We start from the raw sequence: 22,753 nt of genomic DNA, 5'->3' as shown, positions 1-22,753 counted from the left end.
CTCTCCTGAGAATTCAGCATTTCCGTGTCACAGGATCTGCATTCAGCCACTGCCTGAGCCTGCCATAGCTCATAAAAGGAGCCTCCTCTTGATCTTCAGCTCATTTTACCTGCTTCCATAGCTCTCTCTTCCATTTCACAACCAAACTGCTAGCAATGAGTTAACTAAACTCGTTGTTCCCATCTCGTCATGTGTCTCTCTCCTCTACCACATTAGAATTTCTTCTCCCTCATTACTCCATGAAGTAGCATCACATAAAGTCACCAGTGACCGCCTTGCCACTGTGGTCTGAAGACCAAAATTGAAAGCTGAAATTTGTTAAAATATAAAGTTGGCAGATCTATGTTTGTAGCCATGGAAAGATGATCTGTACTCTTTCTTTCTTAGGAAAGAAAAGAAAAAGAAGTATCTGGTCAACTTCAAAAAAGAGACGCCAGACAAAAAGCCTCCCAAAAGGTAAGACAAGAGAACAAAAGGAGGTCAGAGGCTGCAGACCGCTCATGCTTGTAAGTCAAGGTGTGGGAAGTTGGATTTTATTGTAATGAAATGAGGAGACATCGAAAAGGTCTAATCAATGAAATGGCATGATCTCACTTTACATTTGACAAGAACAGTTGTGGGGCTGGGTAAAGAATAAATTGGAAACAGAATAGAATGGAAGCAGGGCAACCGTTGTGAGAGTTCAACTTGCCACTCAAGTTGACAGAACTCTGCTTTCAGATCTGGCAGTGGAAACGGAAAGAGGAGAGCCAGCTCAAGACCAACTTGGAGGTAGCATTGACAGGCCTCGATAAATTGGAAGCTGGGGAGGAGAGAGAAGTTAAGTCTTGCTCTTCAGTGTCTGGCTTGAATGGCTGGGTGAATGGTGGCATACGTTGCTTAGAGAAGATGCAAATAATTGGGGGGAATCTTTAAGTTTTCCATTTTTGACTGCCCATTTCAAGATTTGCGCTAGCTGTTTATGCCCTTGTGCCATGCCAGGTGGAGCTTTGTCAAAAACTGTGAAGTGTCTGACATGGTGCCCCACTTGCATAGGCACATTCTTTACATATAGGACCACTGCATATGGGTCAGGGGAGAGAATTCCTTATTGATACTCATCACCAGCTCAACAGCCAGAGTAACACCACAGCATCGACCCACCACATGCAGACCCATGGGCATGAGGAGAGAGCTGATGAAATCGCTCCAGGAGGCAAATGATATCCCATAGACAAGGGACAGGGAATGATGGATTTTTCTGTTCACAGATGGAACAGGGGCAGCCATCCTCTTTCCCTCCTGAAAGGAGAAAAAAAAAATTGCTGCTTTGAGATAAGATTGAAACAATTCTGGGTCCTAACCCTAATTTTTTGAAATTTAAATGCCTCTTTCTAAGAGGCAGAGAAAGTCCAGGTGTCTCCAGCTTTTACTAAAGATGTTTCCAAGTTCTGGGCTTCGTCCCCTTTGATGTATAAATACCCCGTGGAGGGAGGGCTCCAGTCCTGGTACTTTGGGACTTAACCTAGGAAGCAAGCCCTCCTGTAGGCATTTAGCAATCTCAGGAGATGAGAAGTTTTATTATTCTTTTGGATCAGATGGCAATTTACTAGCTACAGATCTCATTCTCATGGTATGTGAAAAGCGGAATGTTTCTAGGGAAATGAAAGCAAGCATTCCCTATTTTTATTCTGTATACATTTCCACGTCTCAAGAGGCTAGGGCTTTTTACAGAAGCACAGAGAAATCAAGGGAGTTTAGTTTCCTCACAGTCTGCCAATCTGGCACTCAATTAAAAAAAAATCAGATCCAAAAATATAAGGCCTTGGCAAACTGAAGGCATCCAGGTCTGTGGGAAAGAGAACCCTAACCCTGACAACCCCCCAGCTCAGGCAACGCAAGTCCTCTCTGTTCCAGCCTCTCACTCCATCTCGGGGCCCCTCAATCCTTCTATATCCGATATCTTGCACTCTCCCTACTAGAGGCACCCAGGGACACTTGGGTCCCTCCTTATCCACCCATAGGCCCTCAGAAAGCTGGAAAGGTACTTGGAAACCTTCTTCCAGTGCCAAAACAGACCACTTGGCTTTTTTTTTTTTTTTAAGATTTTGTTTATTTATTCATGAGATACAGAGAGAGAGGCAGAGACAGAAGCAGGCAGAGGGAGAAGCAGGCTCATGCAGGGAGCCCAACATGGGACTCGATTCTGGGTCTCCAGGATCACGCCCTGGGTTGAAGATGGTGCTAAACCGCTGAGCCACCCGGGTTGCCCCCCTTGGCCATTCTTACTCGATGTGGCCACCTCCAGGACCAATACCACAGGGCCCAGGAAAGAAATCCCACTGCTCTGGAGGTCTGGTTAATTGCAACAGGTTGAACAGGCGTGAGAGCAGGTGGTGAGTCCAAGAGAGAAAGAAAGGTGCACACGAGAAAAAGTATACAATTGCAGACACATAGCAAGAGAAAAACAAGGCACAGGGGCACAGAGATCTCAAGTGAGGGCTGGAGGCATGGGAGGGAGAGGAGGAGCTTTACTGGGTGCCCCCCATGGAAACCATTCACAAATCACTATTTGGCCCAGGGAAAGCCTCACCTGGGCCCAGAATCCAAGAGAAGCTCCAAGTGGTGGATCAGACAACTCAAAGGAAGGGCGATTCAACCAAGAAGTCAAACTTGACTACAAGGGTCCAAAAGGCAAGCATTGAATGTGCCCAAACCTCTGGACCAGAAGGTAAGAGAGTCCGCCCTTTATGCTCAGTGTGGGAGGGTCTCGCACGCAGCAGGCACAGCACTAGGTGGATGTGTAAAGGTAATAGTAGAAGGAGGGAGAAGTGCAGAGAAAGATGGTGAGGTGTGTGTGGCAAGAGAGAGCAAAGATCTGCTGCACTTGAGATTTTGTGCAGAAACAGCTCCAGCCACAGGGTACGGGTGACCTCAGTCAGCGGTGGCCTAAGGCAGCAGCTCTTAAAGTTCTTGGTCTGCAGACTTCTTTACACTCTTAAAAATTATGGAGGACCCTAAAGACTTTTTGATTATGTTGTTTATATTTACCAATATGTACTGCATCAGAAATTAAAACCAATCATTGAAAAATATTTGTGTTAATTCATTTATAAGTAACAGTGATACACCAACTACCTGTTAACATAAATAACATCTTTTATGAAAAATAAATATATTTTCCAAACACAAAGATTGGTGAGAGGACTGACACTATTTTACATTTTTACAAATGTCTTAATGTCTAGCGGAGTCAAAGACAGCTGGATTCGTAGAGGTGCTTCTCTGTTTGACCGGTTGGGATACATTGCTTTGCTTCGTGAGGATCTGTAGTGTGAAAGGGTGGAGTGTTTTTGCCGTTTTTTGAGATATCTGTGTATGCTTATCTTTGATATTATACCCAAAGTCAAGAAGGGTTGGTTTCTTAAACGTTAGTTGTGAGGTGGCATCTGAAACCACATCAATGAACTTTTATAATCAGTTGCAATGCAATGCATTATGCTGTCTTGCATTTTAAAAGGATTTTCTATTTATGCAGGATTTTATAATATCTTGGACATTTGGAAAATAGTGGTTCACTGACTTATACAGTGAGCTTGTAGCTCAATCACACAAGTATTTTTCTTGAGACATTCGTGCTTCAAGATGTAGCTAAGTGCTTCATACGGACTTCCCAGTTTTTCACATAGATTATTAAAAAGAGATGTACTCAAGGGTAGAAATGTAATAAAGTTAATCATTGTAATTGGTTCATCAAGAACATTCTTTTTTTTTTTTTTTGGTAGAGATTTATTTATTTATTCATGAGAGACAAAGAGAGAGAGGCAGAGACACAGGCAGAGGGAGAAGCAGGCTCCCTGCAGAGAGCCCGATGTGGGACTTGAGCCGGGACCCCGGGATCACCACCTAAGCCAAAAGCAGCCACTCAACCGCTGAGCCACCCAGGCATCCCCATCAAGAACATTCTTAAGTGAAACTGACCTTTTCTTTTCTTTTTTTTTCTTTTCTTTTTTTTATTTATTTATTTTTTTCCTTTTCTTTTTTTTTTTAATGGTCTGTTGTAGGGAAGACTGCATAAGGTTTAGGGACACTTGTTTTAATTTATACTATGGCACCAGCAGCTTTACCTGCCAAAGCTCTTGCTCCATGTGAGCACATGTCAACATATGAAAGGCAAAGAACGTCTTAGTAAGGACGGATTTTGACCTCAGAGATCTCCTGAAAGGGTTTCTGGGATGCCCTAGGGATTCACGACCCCACTTTGAGCCTCTGGTCCCAGGACTCAGATGACTGCCCTTCGCTGGATATCTCCATTGGCAGAGGACACTCTGCTGCCCAGCCTTGCTCTATTCCTCCCCAGAGTGGCAGACAGACCCAGTAGTAGAGTCATTCTCAGGAAGGGTTATGGAGACTCAAGCAAGACCTGGAACCTCCAGCCTTCACCAAAAATGTCTGTCCTGGGACCTCAGGACACTCCTAGGAACTTTCCAGGGCCATTTTCTGAGACCTGAAAGAAATGTCTGTCTTTCTTTCTTTCTTTCTTTCTTTCTTTCTTTCTTTCTTTCTTTCTTTCTTCTTTTTCAGAAATCAGTGATGACTATTCAGAAACAAATGAAGAAAAGAGACCCCAGGAGCCGCCCGGCACACCACTAAGCATCCTGCATGGTAAAGATGAGGGATTGCAAGTCTCAAAGTGCAGTCTTCAGGAGCCCAAATTCAGAGCTTTTTGATTCTAAACCAACCCTTTTTCCATTATCACTGCCCTAAGGAGCCCTCTTGGATATTTTTTCCTAACCATGAACACAATCTATGATATTTTAATACCACAAATATATTATATACCCATTTATGTTTGGATAGATAGATAATTATCTTGAGGAGGAATAAATATCTGCCTATCTATATACTTCATACATAAAAAGATTAAGATTCCCCACCCTAATCTCCAAACTAATTTTTTCTACCTTGAGACAATACCACTACTGCTGAATGTATTCTATTTTTTTTAAATAATAAATTTATTTTTTATTGGTGTTAATTTGCCAACATACAGAATAACACCCAGTGCTCATCCCGTCAAGTGCTCCCCTCAGTGCCCATCACCCAGTCACCCCCACCCCCCGCCCTCCTCCCCTTCCACCACCCCTAGTTCGTTTCCCAGGGTTAGGAGTCTTCATGTTCTGTCTCCCTTTCTGATATTTCCTACCCATGTCTTCTCCCTTCCCTTATATTCCCTTTCACTATTATTTATATTCCCCAAATGAATGAGACCATATAATGTCTGTCCTTCTTCGACTGACTTACTTCACTCAGCATAATACCCTCCAGTTCCATCCACGTTGAAGCAAATGGTGGGTATTTGTCGTTTCTAATGGCTGAGGAATATTCCATTGTATACATAAACCACATCTTCTTTATCCTGCTGAATATATTCTAAATACTTCATGGTACTCTATTGAAAGTGTTCAAGCCATGGAACAAAATTTTTCCAAAGACCCAAATTTCCATGTTCCTCACTTACCCTTTCTGAGAGAATTGGGAAGAGAACAGCTCATCAGAAACACAAATATAATACTACAACCGAGCAGTTGCCACTGATGTCATTGTGGGCATGTGCTGACAAGTGGTGAGGTGAATCCACCCTCACAATTACTACGCCACAGTGCACATTTGCTATCACTATCCTCAGGGGGAAAGAAAATATGAACATTCTTCTGTTTGTTGGCGATGTTCACAAATTCACAGAATGCAACTCTCAAGTGGCAAGTATTTATTGTCAGAAAGAATGGGTTGAATTTGACCCTCTTAAGGTACAAATAATCAATTTAACAGTTTCTCCCACATTGCACTAACTTATATAGTAATATTGCAAATTTTCTCATGGATATTTTCATTTTATTTTTACAACAATCCTTAGAGAATGTTGAATAATGAATTCCAATTTTATAGATGAGACTGAGGCATGTAAAGGATGAGTGGGTTTTTCCAAGATTGTGGATAAACGATGATGGCATAGGATGAGATGAGTGCCATGGCCCCCTAGAACTCTCTTCAAGCCCCATCATTCCCCATTATAAAGGAAAGGATTGAAATAATACTGACAAAGCTTTGTCAACCCAATATTATCTGAAATGAGGTAGTCACAAAATTTAAAGCCCGTTTAAAATTACTTTCTTTCTCATTACTTTCTAGATCCAACAAAGAATGGAAATAAATCACCTTTGGGAAAATCTCCTGGGGAAAAGCGTAAGTGTAAAGAACCTATTTGGTTTCTGTTAGGGTGGATTTGATGTTACTTTTTTGGGTTGTTAATGCTCTTCCAGGCTACAAAAGACATCCTACACCATAAAAAGATTTGTGCTTTTTAAAACAGGGATTTATTTTTTTCAACACAGAAAATTTTCCACACTATAAAAGCAATAAGCAGCAGCCAGTAGGATTAGCTTGTTGTATGTGACAACAACCACCCTTCTCTTCAAAAACCAATGGCTGAAATAAGAGAGTTTATTTCTCTCTCCCACGTGGAGGTGGGCAGTCAGGGCTGCTGACACATGCACCTAGAGTCTCAAACTGTCATTAGTCATTGCACCACCATCCTCAGAGTGTGGCCCCTTCTCACTGAGGTCCAGCCAGCGAGTCTACAGTCCCACCAAAGGAAAGAGGCAAGGTCTGGTGGCGGGGTGGGAGAGTGGGGAGGGTGCATCTCTCCTCCATTGAAGGGCACTATCTGCAGGTTGCAGTTAGATATTCTGTTAATATCTCATTGCTTAGGAGTGACCTGACTACACCTAACTACACAGGAGGCTGGGAAATGTCATTTTTATACTCAAAGGACAAGTATCCAGCTCAAAATCAATACTTTTATTAATAAAGAGGAGTGAGACCAGAGAAAGCCAAACAATCAGCAGTCCAGGCCTTGCACACTGTAGTGGTGAGCATTGCTGGTGCTCTGCACTATTTCCAGTTCTCTTCCCTGCCCTGGACACTACATTTCCCAGCTCCTGGGAGAAATGCAGTGTCCAGGGCAGAGAATCAAGCCTTGCATTGGGCTCCCTGCTCTGCAGGGAACCTGTTGCTCTCTGCTGTTCCCCCAGCTTGTGCTCTGCTCTGCTCTCTCTCTCTCTCTCTGTCAAATAAAGAAACAAAATCTTTTAAAAATAACAGCACAGAGGTGCCACTGTGCAGCTCTCCATACCCTCTTCATCTGATAGTGGAAGAAGAAGGTGCCAGAGGACCAAGGCAGTGTGGGTCTCAGCACCACCATAAAGGCTGCTGGGAGCTTCCAAGTCCTGCAGGGGACTCTGTGTGATTAAGACATAACATTGTCAACATTTAGCCACCAAAATGTGGTTTTGTTTGTACAACAGCACAGCCTATCTTGTCTTATGTGATACAATGTTCCCAGTAAAATCCACAGAATCTATACAGGAAGCTGTTAATCAGGAAGTGAAACTCTTATTTCATCTGCTTCTCCCACTTTATTTCTATACCTTAGAAATATGTATAGCTTTATCTTATTCTATATACATAGAAGCATCTACTATATGGTCTATAAAGAGTTTTTTCATTGGGTATTTAATACATATATCTGCATATCAATGTTATGTTTTTCTTTCTTTTAGTTATATAGCACATTATTGTATAATTAGCAATTTAGTTTAAATAATCGCCTATATGATGGGCAGTTAGGTTATCTCCAAATTTTATATGAAAATAGAAATCAGGGCAGCCCAGGTGGCTCAGCGGTTTAGTGCTGTCTGCAGCCCGGGGTGTGATCCTGGAGACCCGGGATCGAGTCCCACATCAGGCTCCCTGCATGGAGCCTGCTTCTCCCTCTGCCTGTGTCTGTGCCCTCCTCTCTCTCTCTCTCTCTCTCTCTCTCTGTGTGTCTCTCATGAATAAATAAATAAAATATTAAAAAAGAAAAGAAAATAGAAATCATGTATGTGTGTGTTTGTACCTTTGCACGTATATCCAGTAATTTCCTCAGAATTAATTTCAAAGTGTGAGATTACTTGGGTAGAGTCTGCATATCTTTGATTTCATCTTTGTCAGCAAATTGTTCTTCAAAAAATGGGATTGTTTACATTCCCTTTGACAATAGATGAGTGCTCATTTTCTATGTCCTCATCAACACTAAGTAGGATAAAACCTTTTAAAGAACAGGGATCCTTAAAGCCAAACAACGTGGTTTTTTTTTGTTTTGTTTTGTTTTTTTTTTTTGATTATTGGTCTGAAGACAATTTTTAAGTACATGTGTCACTTGTATTTCCTCTTTGAGTATTTTCAATTATGTTCTCTCCCATTTTCCTAGTGCCTATTTCTCTTTTGCTTTATCTAGTAAGGATATTAACTCTTTATATTTTACATATATTGCAATTTTCCCCATTTTTTGTCTTAATATTATAAGGATGTTTTTGAAGTGTGGACATCTTTTATTTTTTAACCAGCCAAATCTGTTCATCTTTTACCTTTATGATTTTTGCCCTTGAGTTTTTAGCTAAGTAAATCTCTTTTGTTTTTGAAGATTTTATTTATATATTTGAGAGAGAGCATGAGAGAGAGCACAAGCAGAGGGGAGGGGCAGAGGGAGAGATTCCCCACTGTTGATAATTTGGTATATATATGACTTCTTTGTTCAATTGTTTTTTATTTCCAAGTAAAATGGAATAATTTTTTTACATAAATTTATTTATAAGGGGTGTCTGGGTGGTTCAGCAATTGAGTGTCTGTCTTCAGCTCAGGGCATGGTCCCAGAGTGCCGGGATTGAGTCCCACATCAGGCTCCCCTCAAGGAGTCTGCTTCTCCCTCTGCCTATGTCTCTGCCTCTCTCACTCTGCATCTCTCATGAACAAATAAATAAAATCTTTAAAAAATTATTTATAAAGTATTGACATCTCAAGCTTGTAAATCAATATTTATAGCTATGAGATTTTTTTTTTTCTGTTTTAGAAAAGAAGATAGAAAAATATAACCTGCCATCTTCAAAAAGAAGGCAGGGGCAAAAGCTCCCAAGAAGTAAGCATAAAGAGTGAAGTTATTATTCCCTTGTTCATCAAGGTCCTTACCTGGATGACCAGCATGGCCTCCTCTCCAGGCACATGGTCATCTGAGTATCCCTGGAACACAGCCAGTCCCATCTCTGCCCCCTAGGTCACCCTGTTAAAGGACCCTTCCTCAGAAAAGAAGGAGAACCCAGACACCATGATGGTTCCAGCAGAATTCTTTTCTCTTATCATTGGGAGGAATAGGGTGGAACTGAACAGGAGATGTCACATAGTTTTGAGATTAGGACTGTGTCTAGTCTGGCTCAGAGCCAGGATGAGTAGAGAAAGCTAGTCTTAATGGCCAGGTAGGATTCAAACTCCCAATATCAAACTGGAATTAGATTTGGAGTCCCAAGCATTCAAAAACCATCTGAATTGGGCAGCCTGTGTGGTTCAGCGGTTTAGCGCTGCCTTCAGCCCAGGGTCTGATCCTGGAGACCCAGGATCGAGTCCCATGTCCGGCTCCCTGCCTGTGTCTCTCTGCCTGTGTCTCTGCCTCTCTCTCTCTCTCTCTCTGTCTCTCATGAATAAATAAATAAAATCTTTAAAAAAAAACCTGAATTGACTTATGGCTACTTATCATGTGTCTACTCCATGCATGAAAATTGCATTATTTGCAGTATAGGAAACAAAAATTTGTGAAACTGCACATTTTGGTTCCTACGCTTTAGCTTTCTGACATGCTCATCATCCTGTTCTCCTCCCCTGAACTCTTTCCCTCCTACCTTTCTCCTTCCCTCTCCCTTCATTCTCTTACTCAAAACTATGTACCCAAACTAGGGCCCAAGATGTGCTAGTCGGTAAGGATTCCCTTGGATTCTGGGCCATTCCATGAGCACCCTGGGAGGGCATTTCCCCTCAGCTCCCAACATGTATCATGACATGAGCATCACTGCTTTGGACATGTGCTCCAAATTTTCCTGCTTATTTATAGTGCCTCTCAGTCTCAGAGTTTGACCCAGGAGGGGACTCAGATCTACTTGCTTGCCCTCGTTTTTGTCTTTTCTCTTTCTCGCAATTTCCCACCTCCTCTCTTCCCTTGGCTAGAGAAAACTTAGTCTTTGTCATATGCTGAGTTTTCTTTACCAACGACTTCTAGGAAAACTTCACATTTAGACCTCCAAACTTGTATTGGTAGTACATAAAGGTAATTTTTGGAACTTAGAAAACCTTTGGGCTCTCAACAAGTTCTGTGTTTCAAGATTTTGTGCATGGTCTCCCAAAAGGTCTCAACTAAGCAGTGACGACTCAGTTTTAGCCAGTGTCTGTCCGTTCCCAGAAACTTATTGATTTAATAATTAGGGAACCCTGGGCCACTGTGATTTATGAGGATAAAATTACATCATTTTAATATTTTCAAAAATATGCTCTCCTTATGTATACAGTCAATAAAGGTGAATGGGGGGAGCCTGGATAGCTCAGTCTGTTAAGCAACTGCCTTTGGCTCAGGTCATGACTCCAGGGTCCTGGGATCAAGTTTTGCATCAGGGTCTTTGCTCAGTGGGGAACTTGCTTCTCACCTCTGCTTTCTGTGCTTCTCACCTCTGCCTGCTGTTCTCCTGGTTGTGCTGTCTCTCTCTTTCTGACAAACAAATAAATAATTAATTAAAAACAAAAACAAAGGTGAATAGAGTGTGAGATATGTGTCAGGCACATGTCCTAGGTCCTACAGACTCAGCAGTGAGCAAAACACAAATATCCCTGCCCTCATGGAGCTTACATTCTAATTGATGCATGTATAATTAATAAACAAAAAGAGGAGTTGAAGGGGGAAAAGAGAAACAGGATGGAGTATTGTGATTTGGGGGAGGAAAAAAAAGATAAACACAAAAAAGAAGAGGAAGGACTATAAGAAAATAGCAGATAAAAGTGAGGTATAAGGGTACAGGGATTTCCTAAAAGGTTGAAGACTGGGGTATGAGATGGGAAGTCACTAAAAGAGGGAGGAAGAGGTTCACTGGGAACCACAATTTAAAACTATTAACAGATTACTATCCCATGGGCAGCATCACCTGAGCACAGAATCCAAGAGAATCCCCAAGTGATGGATCAGGCAACTGAAAGGAAGGATGATTCAACGAGGAGCTCAAAGGTCATGACAAGGGCCCAAAAAGCAAAGATTGAATGTGTTCAAACCTTGGAACCAAAGGGTAAGCTGGGGACTGAATCTGTCATCTGAATGCTCAGTATGGGAGAGTCTCTCATGGAGCAGGCACAGGGTTGGGTGGTACGCAAAGGAAACAGTAGAAGGGAGCAGTGCAGACAAGTCAGCAAGGAGCTGCTGGAAGTGGTTGTGGGAAGAAGCCAGTGCAGTCCCCACAATGTGCAGGTCACCTCAGCTGTGACACATGGACTCACATGACTACTTCCCAGTGTCTATTGTTTACATTTCTATTTGTAGAGTCACCACTGCTCCACTGTGTCTGAGAGCTCCTGTCTGATTCAAGTTCACCCCATATGAGGAGTGACACCAATCCTCAAAGTGGACACACTCTTAGGAGTATTTCTTAATGATTTATTTCTAGAAGAGAAGTGACTTAGTCAATAAGTCTACATATCTAAAATTAACACATATTGATGATCAAATTTTTGTTAGTTTAGATGCCCATTAACATTACATGGATGCTCCTTTCCCTAAGCCTCCACCAAAACTAGACTTTTCTGTGTTGAAGATTAAAAGCAAAGAATGGTGGCACCTGAGTGGCTCAGTGGTTGAGCATCTGCCTTTGGCTCAGGTCATGATCCCAGGGTCCTGGAATCTAGTCCCATATCAGGCTCCCTGTAGGAAGCCTGCCTCTCCATCTGCCTATGTCTCTGCCTTTCTCTCTGTGTCTCTCATGAATGAATAAATAAAACCTTAAAAAAAAAAAGGCAAAGAATGATATTCTACTCGTGTTTTCCTTTGAATTTCTTTGCACTTTGCTTGTGATAGGTTGTATCACTACTGATATCTCAGAAGGTTATATACCCTTGCCCTGTGGACTCTGGTGTGGCCATGTCACTTGACTGGACAAGGAAATGTGGACAGAGGTGTGAGGGTCACTTCAAAGCCAAACCTTTCGGAGCCTGTGTATCATCTTTTTCTCTGTCATGGACCAGCAATGGTTCTAGACAGAGCTTTCTCTGTCCCCAGAATCCATGTATGACAATGACATGGAACTGCATCTAACTTGTGATGAACAAGCAGCGTGAAGGAGATGTACAACTGGGTTGTTCTAAACCAGCACTTGACAAACTTTCTAAAAGGGGCCAGATAATAGTTTAAGCTTTGCTGCCCATACAGTCTCTACTGCAACTACTCAACACTGCCATTGTAGCATGAAAGCAGCTGGAGACAAACATATAAGCAAATGCTCCTGGCTGTGTTCCAGTAAAACTTTATGTATAAAAGCAGGTATTGACCTGATTTAGTTCTCGAGTTGTCATTTGCCAATACCTATAATCAACCACAGAGATTTAGGAGGTTTACAATTTGCCATAACATCATCTAGCCTATTTCTCCTAAGATACTTGTTTTTTTTATTTATTTATTCATGAGAGACACAGAGAGAGAGAGAGAAAGGCAGAGACACAGGCAGAGGGAGAAGCAGGCTCCATGCAGGGAGTCCAACATGGGACTTGATCCGAGGTCTCCAGGATCACACCCTGGGCCAAAGGCGGCACTAAACCGCTGAGCCACCCGGGCTACCCTAAGATACCTGTTTTTTAAATAAATCTGTTATTAGAATTTTTTTCTTTTTGAAATCACCTGTTCATATTTGCCCATTTTTTATAGGACAATTCATTTTTGTTTAATCAATTACAGAAATCAACACTTTGTTAATGTATTGACATTTTTCTTATTTTATTTGTATTTATTTATTTTATTTAAATTTTTAACGTGAGAAATTTTTGGTAGTGGAGACTTTTTAAAATATTTTATTTAGACAAATCAGTTTTATCTTTTCCAAGATGGTTTATGCCAGAGTTTCTCAACCTTGACACTTACTGGCATTTGGAGCTGAATAATTCTTTGTTATGAGTGCTGTCATGTGCATCGTGAGAAGATTAGCAACATCCCAGCCATTAACTGCTAGTAGCATCTTCCTCCCAGTTGTGAGAAACAAAAAGATTTCCCAATATTGTCAAATATCCCCCAGGGGACCAAACCACCCAGCACTGAGAACCATGGCTTTGTGTCCTATGTATTTCTTCCTTAAAAAGCCCTTTCTATGTTATAAAGTTATACCCTTTATTCTACTGTTTATATTAAATACATGTATATACATTATTATATTAATATATGAATATATTAATTTATGAATATACAGCTTCTGTAGTATTTTTAGCCTTCCTATTTATCAACGTGAGCTGGCTCTTTTTCCATGGTCAATGCTATAATGTTCCTTTCACAAGATTCATATCTACTTTGTCTCTCCAAAGTGGTAGAAATTCAAAAATTACTTTAAAATAATTGACATAAAGGACAGCCCGGGTGGCTCAGCGGTTCATTGCCACTTTCAGCCCAGGGCATGATCCTGGAGTCCCGGGATCGAGTCCCACGTCGGGCTCCCTGCATGGAGCCTGCTTCTCCCTCTGCCTGTGTCTCTACCTCTCTCTCTCTCTGTGCCTCTCATGAATAAATATATAAATAATCTTTAGAAAAAATAGTTGATATAAAGCATGTAAATCTATGTTTCCAACTACAAATGATATTATTATTATTTTTTTAGAAAAGAGAAGGAAAGAAGATATCAGTTCAAGTTCAACAAGGGATCAGAAAAATATTCCCCTGAAGAGTAAGTAAGCCCGAAGCAGGGCCTGGCCATCAGTCCGCTTGATGCCCTGTTTGTCTGCTGACTCTTTGTCTCCCTCTCTTCCTCCTCGTTCCCTCCCATGCTAGGTCTCCTTCACCTGCATTCTCTGCTCTAACAGGGTGCCAGCCACACCTGATACTCCAGGTGAATGCTGGCACATACCTTATACTGCCTACCCAATCACCCACTTCTGTACAGATTCTTCAACACAGAACTATACAAAGACCCAAAATGATTAAAAGAGAATGATCAAACCCATGAGTCAAGTTCTAACATCAATTTATACTTCCTTCATTCTAAAACTTGGTGAAAACCCTTATGAAAGCAAAGCCCGGATGATGTTCCTACCTACAAAGAGCTGAGCTTTCTATTGCTTTGATAGGGGTGTGAGCCTGGTCCTATGCTTCAGCCTGTGAGCTTGCTTCTGCCCCCTGCACTCTGAGGCCTCTTGGGGTCACTTTCCTTCTCTCTTTCTCCTCCTCTTTTCCCTCCTCCTTTTCTGCTTGAGCTCAATTTTCTTCTGCTTTTGTGACACTTCTTCAGCATTATCCCCTCTCACTCTCCCTTCCCTCTTTAGGCTCCAGTAACATTGGTCTTTTCTCCCCCATGAATTTATTATTGAAGCGGAGCAGGTGCTACTTGAGATGGGGTCCACAGGCTGGTGCCATCTACAAGCCTGTTTGTGGCAGGTCTATAAAAAGAAGGAGCTTATAAATTAACTGTGACATTAGACATGCTGTCTTCACAGCAAGCCTTCCTCAGTGGAGATACCTTGATTTCTTCTTTTATTTCTTTCCTTTTTTTATCTTTTTTTCTTTTTTGAGAGAGAGACAGACAGACAGAGATCATATGTACCCCTGGTGGGGAGGGGGTTTGGTGTAGGCAGAGGGAGAGAGAGAATCCCAATCATGGTCCACATCCATCATGGAGCCTGACATGGGGTTCGATCCCACGACCTGGAGAGCCTTGATTCTATTTTGGTCAGCTGCTATCTCATCACACACGACATGTTGAGTAGCACTGGTGCATTACATGCCTAAGAAAAACACATGTACCAGGAATTAATACAAAGGAAAACACACATGTACCTGGCACCTAGGTCAAGAAACACACACAATCCAACCCCTACCCACATCCTGAGTGCTCCCACCAGCCTGATTTCTCAGAGCGGAGGCCACTGTGACACTGGATGCTTCACCCTCCTTTCCTGCTCAAGACTTCCTCCCTCTGTCCACATCACACACTCCCTCCCCAAAGCTAATCTCCCTTGTGCTTCTTCCCTTCCCTTGACACCCTCTTGCCTCACCTTGAACTAAGCATTCTCTGTCCCAGCAGGCAAGGGTAGATTTCCCTAACATGCCTTCATGGAGGCCAGTGTTTTCTTGCTTCGTGGCACTTGTCACAACTATAATTAACTGTCTGTGTACATCCTGTTCACTGTGTGAAAGTCAAATGAGATCAGTAAGCAGTCAACCTTGCCCATTGCTCTATGTCCAGCTTCTCCGTGCCTCACCAAAATAACTGTCAGGTCAATACATTACCTATTCTTCGCAAAGTGTGAATCCCGATATCAGAGCCTCCGTTTACTCCTACAATGCAGTATAAGCTGCTACGACTACACTACCATGGAGCTCCAGACTTTTCCCCAGGCCATGTCTGTACATGCGTGGTTTTCACCTTGTGACTTTTCCCTGTGTTTGTCTACCCAATCCATAATTCGGTTTTTTTCCATTCTGCTTTCCCTTGTCTCTGTTAGGCTTTTTTTTTTTTTTTTTTTTTTTTTTTTTCATTTCGTCCACCCTGCTTTTGGTCTTCATGAACTCTCTGTTAATTGCTTACTTTTCATAGCAGGTTCCTCATTATTTGCTCACGCTTCTGAACGGTGAGCTAATAGATGTTAGGCAGGTGGCCTTCCCTTCAGGGTTCCATCCTTAAAAACCGGTTTGCAAGATGAGCAGGTGAGACTAAGACAAATGAAGGATTATTGGGAACAGATTAGGAAGCTGTCACTCCTTAGGTACACGGTGGCAGCTTTGGAAATACTCAGGACACAAGGTCCTGCCTGTCTTGGTAAACTGCCCGCACTGAGTAAAGGAGGGAGTCCTGCTTGTGCCCACAACTCTGTACCCTGGCTTGCTGCCCAGAATTGCCAGCGCTACCCACTGTTCCTGCATCTGCTTGCAAGCATGACTGGGACATCTGCGTTTTGGGACCTATATTTACCATTTATTCCACGAGACAGAGAACTATACGAGGTAGGTCCCTAATGCCTTCTAAGCCTCCTTTGGGGTTTACAGTAGTGGTCCTAAGTTACCTGTGGCTCTGCCCTGTTGCCCAGGTTATGAACCCCCCCTGGAAAATCTTCCAGTCAACTTTGACAATAATATACACATATGTAAACTTGCTACCAAATTGCATAGCCAAGATTATAAGCCCAGCCAGTCTGGCTCCTGAGGCTGAGCTGTCATCCCCTGGGCCATATTTATTTGAGTGGGCACAGTCTGGAGACTAGTAACGGAGCCAGCCATTCCATGCAAGAGTAACTGGTGGGCTCTTGAAACTAAGTTCTTCCCACCCCCTCATTTCTACCCAAGCTTGCTATAGCTCCTGCCCCTCCAAAGCTGGGCATCTTCCAGTGTTCTGTTCAGGGGAGCCATCCCGTCACTTCTCAGGGATCTATGCTTTCACATCTGACTCTAGTTCACATCTTCCCAAGGTAACTGATGGGACAGTTCTTTCACCACTGATGCTGCTCTGTTCTTTTTCCAATGGTGCTCTTGCTTTTTCTTACATTTCCTTTTGGCTCTTTTAATAAGTGTTCAGGGCAAGAGAGAGAGTTGGACAAGTTGTTCCCCTAGCCTCATTCCACAAGTAGCGTCCTATATAACACAAATAAGCCATGGGCAGATCTTTCTTCTTGCCCCCAGAGACAGCTCCTGCAGTCTATCTGGAATGAATTCACCCACAGTGAGGCTGGGGTAAAAAGAAGCAGGAATTGCTGGTATTTATTTTAAACTCTTTTACAGCTGCTTCTCCTGAATCAATACCCCACATCCCTACTCAGGGCTTCACAATTACCAAATCTCTCCATATGCAATTTGCAGATTAGTCTAGAGTCCTTGGAGTTTTTCTTTCTTACTCAGAGGATGAAACAGAAAAGCAATAAAATGAAAAAGGACAGGGGCACCTGGGTGGCTCAGTGGTTGAGCATCTGCCTTTGGCTCAGGTCGTGGTCCTGGCATCCTGGGATTCAGTTTCGTATCAAGATCCCCACGGGGAGCCTGCTTCTCCCTCTGCCTACGTCTCTGCCTCTCTCTCTATGTCTCTTATCAATACATGAATAAAATCTTTTTTTAAAAAAAATGAAAAAGGACAACAAAAAATTAAGACTGACACTAATCCCTCAGTGCTAAGCACCTCACTCACCCTGCCTTGGTTTAAAGCAGGTGATAAGATTATAGACAAAGACCTTTCCTCCAGCTACATGAGCACCATGAAATATTCTGAGTAGGCAATTTATATCAGCTTATCAGAGGGATAAGCAGGGTGCTTATGGAATAAAGGACCAGAATGTTAAGTGATGGTCAATTAGCTTCTGAATTAAATAAAACCCACTCACCAAAGAAGCCCTATATGTTTTACTAAACATTTTGTTTGATGTAATATCGAAGGTGTTGATTTTATCAGAAACTCCTCTGTACATATTAGCTAATCTGCCACTCAAAGTGGAAGACCTCCTGCCAGTTAACCAGAGGTTGTCCCTCATTGCCATTTACATGATTATTGTTGTTATTACTGTTATCAGAATCCAGGGTAAGGAAAATTCGTGAAGGAGATAGAATGAAGACTGAGCAACACTATACTCTTCTACTTTCCCTTCTACTTTCAGAAAAATCTGAAGATGAAACCGTGGATTTTCTCTCTCCCAAACTTCCTGTGACCTGTGGTGAAGCCAAAGGGATTTTATATAAGGAGAAATTGAAACAAGGTGAGTTTTTTCAATCTTCTGCTTTTTGGAACCCCTAGAAACCACTAGAAGAGAGGAAAATACCCATGTGTTTGATCATCCAGGAATTAAATCCTGCAAGTCAGGCTACAGAGAAAGAAGTCTTTGTTGAGAATTTTCTTTCTATGTCATGGTATACCTGGCAGCCCGGCCACTCCACTCCCACCTGGAAGTTTTCCATGGACCCAGTGGCACTACTTGCCACCTGTAGATGTCACATAAAATGCACATTCTTTCTCACTCTGGCACCATTCCCACAGACTTTTAGGGCTTCCTTCACTCTGAGAGAGGAGGAATCCAGACTCCCTTGCTACTGCTCCCTTCCCACAGGGAATCTCTCTGGACCCAGGCAGGTGGAACAACCAGTTATCGGTTTTGAGAGGTTTAGGCTGAATTCACAGGGGATGAAACTGGATCTGGGAATGGGCCGTCTTTATCTTACAGGATCCTCAGAGAAGTGCATTCAGAATGAGGCGGGGGTTTGGTTCACACCCAAAGAATTTGAAATTGAAGGAAAACAGGCAAATTCAAGGAAATGGAAGCAGACTGTGCGTTGCAAAGGAAAGACCTTAGGAGAACTGATAAAGGTATTTGACAGGGAACAGATGGGTGACGGGTTTAATTCCTTGAAGGCTGAGTGGGAGTTTGATAACAGAACTGTGAAGAAATTTCCATTAGGATTCCACAACATGATTGAGAAAGAGCTAGATTTTTCACAGAAAGCAGTTGTGGGTGATAAAGTTAGGAATGCAGATTGGTACCCACAGCAGAGAACTTTAAATGCAAGCAAAGGATGTGAGGTCAGGAGAGATTTAAGAAGCTTAGAATCGGAGTATTGAGTGGGTTGAACTAGGAGGGAGCCAAATGGAGACACAGACCTCCAAGAGCTTCCTGTATGCTCTGCCCAATAAAGGCCTCCACCAGACCCAGCTCCCTGTGGACCCCCAGGTGATGCATTTCCAGATCCCCTGTCTTTGGGCAGTCCCTCCTCTGCACTTCCCTGGCTTGCACTCAATCCTGTGAGCAACAACAAACAAGCTGGTCTTTGTGATCCCAGAACCCAACACAAAGCCTCTCAAAAACACTAAAAAAAATTACCACTGGGATGAAATCATAAGATTTTACCTATAGAAGGAGAAATGGAGAGGAAAAAGTAGGTGAGAAAGTTACTGAGAAAGAAGGACTAATGGGTCTTGAGTTTGAGTAATGGGAAAAAAAAATGATTTTATCATGTGAAGTCCAGAATTGATTGGAGGATTGAGCTAATGTTTCTTTCAGACACCATGTGTTTGAGACCCAATAGGAAGCCCAGGTACAAATATTCACTAGGAAGTGGGAACTTTGATATGGACAAAAGAAAAGCCTCTAGAATAAGATCATTCACTGACTCCTTCTGTCTTTCAGAAAGGACTTTTGCTCTGTCCTCCAAGAATAAGTGTCAAGAGACAGGTAAAGAACAGGTGAATTTCTACCACATTTTCAGTCGCCATGTTGCAAACTCTCTGCATCCAAAGACTCACCTTCAAGTCCTCAAATTCCCCAGCCCTGGATCACCTTTACTTTTAGGCATTGCATCTTCATGACAATGACATACTGGTACATGTATATGCCACCATTAATTTCGTAGTTAATTTGAGATGAGGACACAAATAACTCTTTAAAATAAAGACTAGGACAAAAACTGATGATGTACATGTTTTAGGAAAAGACCTGGACATTTGGATGAATATGAACCAAAGGTGTCAGAAATAGAGTGCTCTAGTTTGAAAAGTAATTATGAGGGCAGCCCGGTGGCTCAGCGGTTTAGCACCGCCTTCAGCCCAGGGTATGATCTTGGAGACCCAAGATTGAGTCCCACGTCGGGCTCCTTGCATGGAGCCTGCTTATCCCTCTGCCTGTGTCTCTGTCTCTCTCTCTATCTCTGTGTCTCTCATGAATAAACAAATAAAATCTTTTTTTAAAAAAAGAAAAGTAATTATGAAATGGAGCTAGACAAGAACGGTATGTGAAAGACCAAAAAGTGATGTGTTGAACACAACTATGCCTCAATTCAACATGCTCTTTATCAGTAGCACCAAAATGGAATAGTGTTTGAACTGAGCTTTGTCTCTGCAGAGCATCCCTCCAGGTGAAAATGGCAGTCATCATTGTCTGCATCAGCTGCCTCTCCTCAGCCTTCTTCACTTGCTTGAATATGCCCTCCAGATACAAATCTCCTTCAAGAACTTCCCGTTAGATCTGAACCTTTGGCAGAGGCCTTTCCCATGTTACCCTGGAGGCTTGCCTGACCCTTGGCTGAATTCATTCAAAGTTTAAAAGGATAAGGGGTCCCTCAAAGCTGTTTATTGTATAAGACATCTTTTTCATGCTGATTTGAAATACCTTATTGTGTTCAGGGATGCTCCTTGTAATCGCCAAAAATTAGGGAAGACTACAAATGCCCGTCATTATTACAAAATAAACTGATACATCTACTGAATGATGTTTTTTTAAAAAAAAAAAAAAAAAAAAAAAGCTTAGGTATAGACTTCTCCTCAGTCAATGGAAAACCACCCAAAGGTTCTTAGGTCAAGAAAGCTTTCATAATCTTAAACTAGAAGTAGTAGAAGGAACCCAATTTTGTTTATGTGATGATGTAGGTATATGATTGAAAATATATCTGAATGAATTGGTTATTTTGGGATAGGATTCTATGGGACATTTGTCTTCCATATTATACATTTATGTACAGGTAGAATTTTTATAATGACCATTTATTACTTTTGTAATAAAAACAACAAAGGTGTTTTAAATTCAGAGCGTTAATTAGTGGCCCCAATATTATAGTTCCTTCTCACTCATAATACCACATGTCAGTGCGTTATAGTCAGAAGCACACCTCACCTGACCTTTCAGTCCTGCCTATGGGAAGCCACACTGAAATAAATGAAATAATTTGTAATGACTACAAATGGACAAATGTAGGCTTTTTCTTCAGCCACATTATCTAACACATCACTGTTGCTCTGCAATATACCCAGTCTCCACGGGTATCTATCTTTGTCTATGCGTTGGGCAATAGTCATGGTTATTGAGAAGGTCGATAATTACTACAGTGTCAGGGATGGAGCAGCCTTCAAATGACCAAATGATGCCCACAAATTTGCTGAGCTGATGGGCCCTTGAACTGTGGTAGGCAATGGCCTTTCTTTGTGACATATTGTATATTCTGAATGAGTATGCCAAACGAAAAGGATGTCATCAGTGTGGTGTCATACTTGTGCTCCTGGGGAAAGTTGGATGCAGTTCAGATCTTGCCTGCAGAGGTCATATGTGATGGTAAAGCTGTTGTGGTACTGCAGGCAACCATGTAAAGGTGTGCTGTATCCCTACAGAGGTGAAGGCAAGCTACAGCTGAAACGCTGTTGAACTAAGCACAAAGTAGAACTTCCTAGCCAAATCTGGGACAGCAAAACACTTGCCAGTTGCCAAGTGATTGATGCCAGTAATTTCAATAATACTACATATAAGGACTTTAATGGGTGGAGCTCCTTTGCAAGTAATTATATCCCACTAAATTTAAACAAGTTACCCTCTATACTCTTAGGGGTGCTACCAAAGATAAAATAGAGAACAAACAGATATACCTCACTTTAACCAACAAAATTGTTGCCTTGCCTAAATGCTTCATGGTCATAATACTCATTGCTCTAAAATATCCCATCATGGGCATGGATGCTCTTACCCAATGAATAAAGAAGTCGAATAAAATGTAGTTTTCAACACTTAGCAATCAATCTTACCAAATGGAACTCATGGACATTCCCCTCTGTTAAAATAGTTAGTAGAATCCAATATAAATTTCAAGCATCAAAACTCATTGTATGAGATCTGCTTCAAGCAGGAGTGATTATTTCTACTGTTTTTCTACTTGAATGTCCAGTTTGGTCTATTCTTAAGCTTGGGAAGAATGATGGTGTCTCATAATGGATGACTGAAACCTCAGTACCACGGCCCAGCAGGTAGCAACACCACTCAAAGCATAAGCCAGTTAGCAGAACCAGTTAGAAAGCCGGAGCAAGAGAAGACAGACCCCGGTCACTGAGACTGTTTGCCTGTTGAGCCAATTGTCTTCTGGTTGATGGAGAGGAAGTAGTTCAGGTCTCCACCAAAAACTGGGTTTAGATATCAAAACTGATGATGCAACACATACACAAGAGAGTATGAAATTTATTACTCACATACTGAGGCTTTCTAGGGAGAGCAGGGCAGGCTCCCAAGCTGGTCTGAAAATGGCCTGAGTGGCAAGGGGGTACTAGTAGTCCAAGGTGTTATTATGGCTATGAGTGGGGCCAGCCTGAGAATTTCCTTGCTGGGGCAGAGATTGACTGGTTTGAACATCTCACTGGGACCAAGATGGGGAGCCCATGAACTTCCTTACTGAGTTGCCCAGATGTGGCAAAAGGGGAAGAGGGAGGAGTGGATCTTGAAACTGTCGGCCATCAAACATAATAGCCAGAGTCAAGAACGAGACTGTGGAGTTGTAAGTCCTTTCTCTCTTTCTCTGTCATATCATGTGTATTGGAAACTGTTCCACTCCAGAGCCTAGGGAAGGGGGTGTTTTGTGCTGGTTACAGCCTATCAATAACCAGTGTTGTGGTTGGACTGGTCCTCGTGGCTCTTATTATAATTATAGGATGCCCTCCAGCAGTAACTGTCAGGAAACTAAAAGGAAAAAGAAGATTTATTATATTATTTATAGGACCTGGAAATTACAAAGCACATCTGGAGCCATATCATGAAGTTGCAGAGAGATGGATGGAGAGATATAGAGGTAGAGAGAGAGAATGAGTATAGGCATGAGGCTCTGCCTTTATTGGGGTTGAGGGTGGGGATCTAGGTTTTCCAGGTTCACTCTTTATTGGTGAATTTAAAACATAAGAGC

General features: G+C 42.1%; 1 protein-coding gene and 1 long non-coding RNA gene across 9 annotated transcripts in view; one reads left to right on the top strand and one right to left on the bottom strand.

Moving 5' to 3' along the window:
• SP110 (SP110 nuclear body protein) overlaps positions 1–22,753 on the top strand; it is a 39,447-nt gene that overhangs the window by 11,358 nt on the left and 5,336 nt on the right. For 2 of the 8 annotated variants that reach the window (XM_077869160.1, XM_077869158.1), the window contains 10 exons: positions 388–456; positions 721–771; positions 2,561–2,710; positions 4,564–4,644; positions 6,172–6,225; positions 11,034–11,177; positions 13,740–13,805; positions 17,713–17,811; positions 18,274–18,416; positions 19,234–19,278. In XM_077869160.1, the coding sequence (XP_077725286.1) occupies positions 388–456; positions 721–771; positions 2,561–2,710; positions 4,564–4,644; positions 6,172–6,225; positions 11,034–11,177; positions 13,740–13,805; positions 17,713–17,811; positions 18,274–18,416; positions 19,234–19,278 (902 nt within the window). Of the gene's footprint in view, positions 1–387; positions 457–720; positions 772–2,560; positions 2,711–4,563; positions 4,645–6,171; positions 6,226–11,033; positions 11,178–13,739; positions 13,806–17,712; positions 17,812–18,273; positions 18,417–19,233; positions 19,290–19,944; positions 20,781–22,753 lie in introns of those variants that run through there. The other 6 variants (XM_077869163.1, XM_077869164.1, XR_013363319.1 and 3 more) reach the window with 6 other exon arrangements.
• Positions 14,592–19,747, bottom strand: LOC144296170 (uncharacterized). The gene is made up of 2 exons (XR_013363327.1): positions 15,663–19,747; positions 14,592–14,859 (listed from the first exon to the last, which is right to left on the bottom strand). It is a non-coding gene; the product is annotated as an uncharacterized LOC144296170 (long non-coding RNA).

This window comes from Canis aureus, chromosome 24 (assembly GCF_053574225.1).
Source record: "Canis aureus isolate CA01 chromosome 24, VMU_Caureus_v.1.0, whole genome shotgun sequence".
Taxonomy (NCBI): domain Eukaryota; kingdom Metazoa; phylum Chordata; class Mammalia; order Carnivora; family Canidae; genus Canis; species Canis aureus.
Note: the sequence above shows the minus strand (reverse complement) of the source record. Positions and strands in the feature narration are given on the sequence as shown.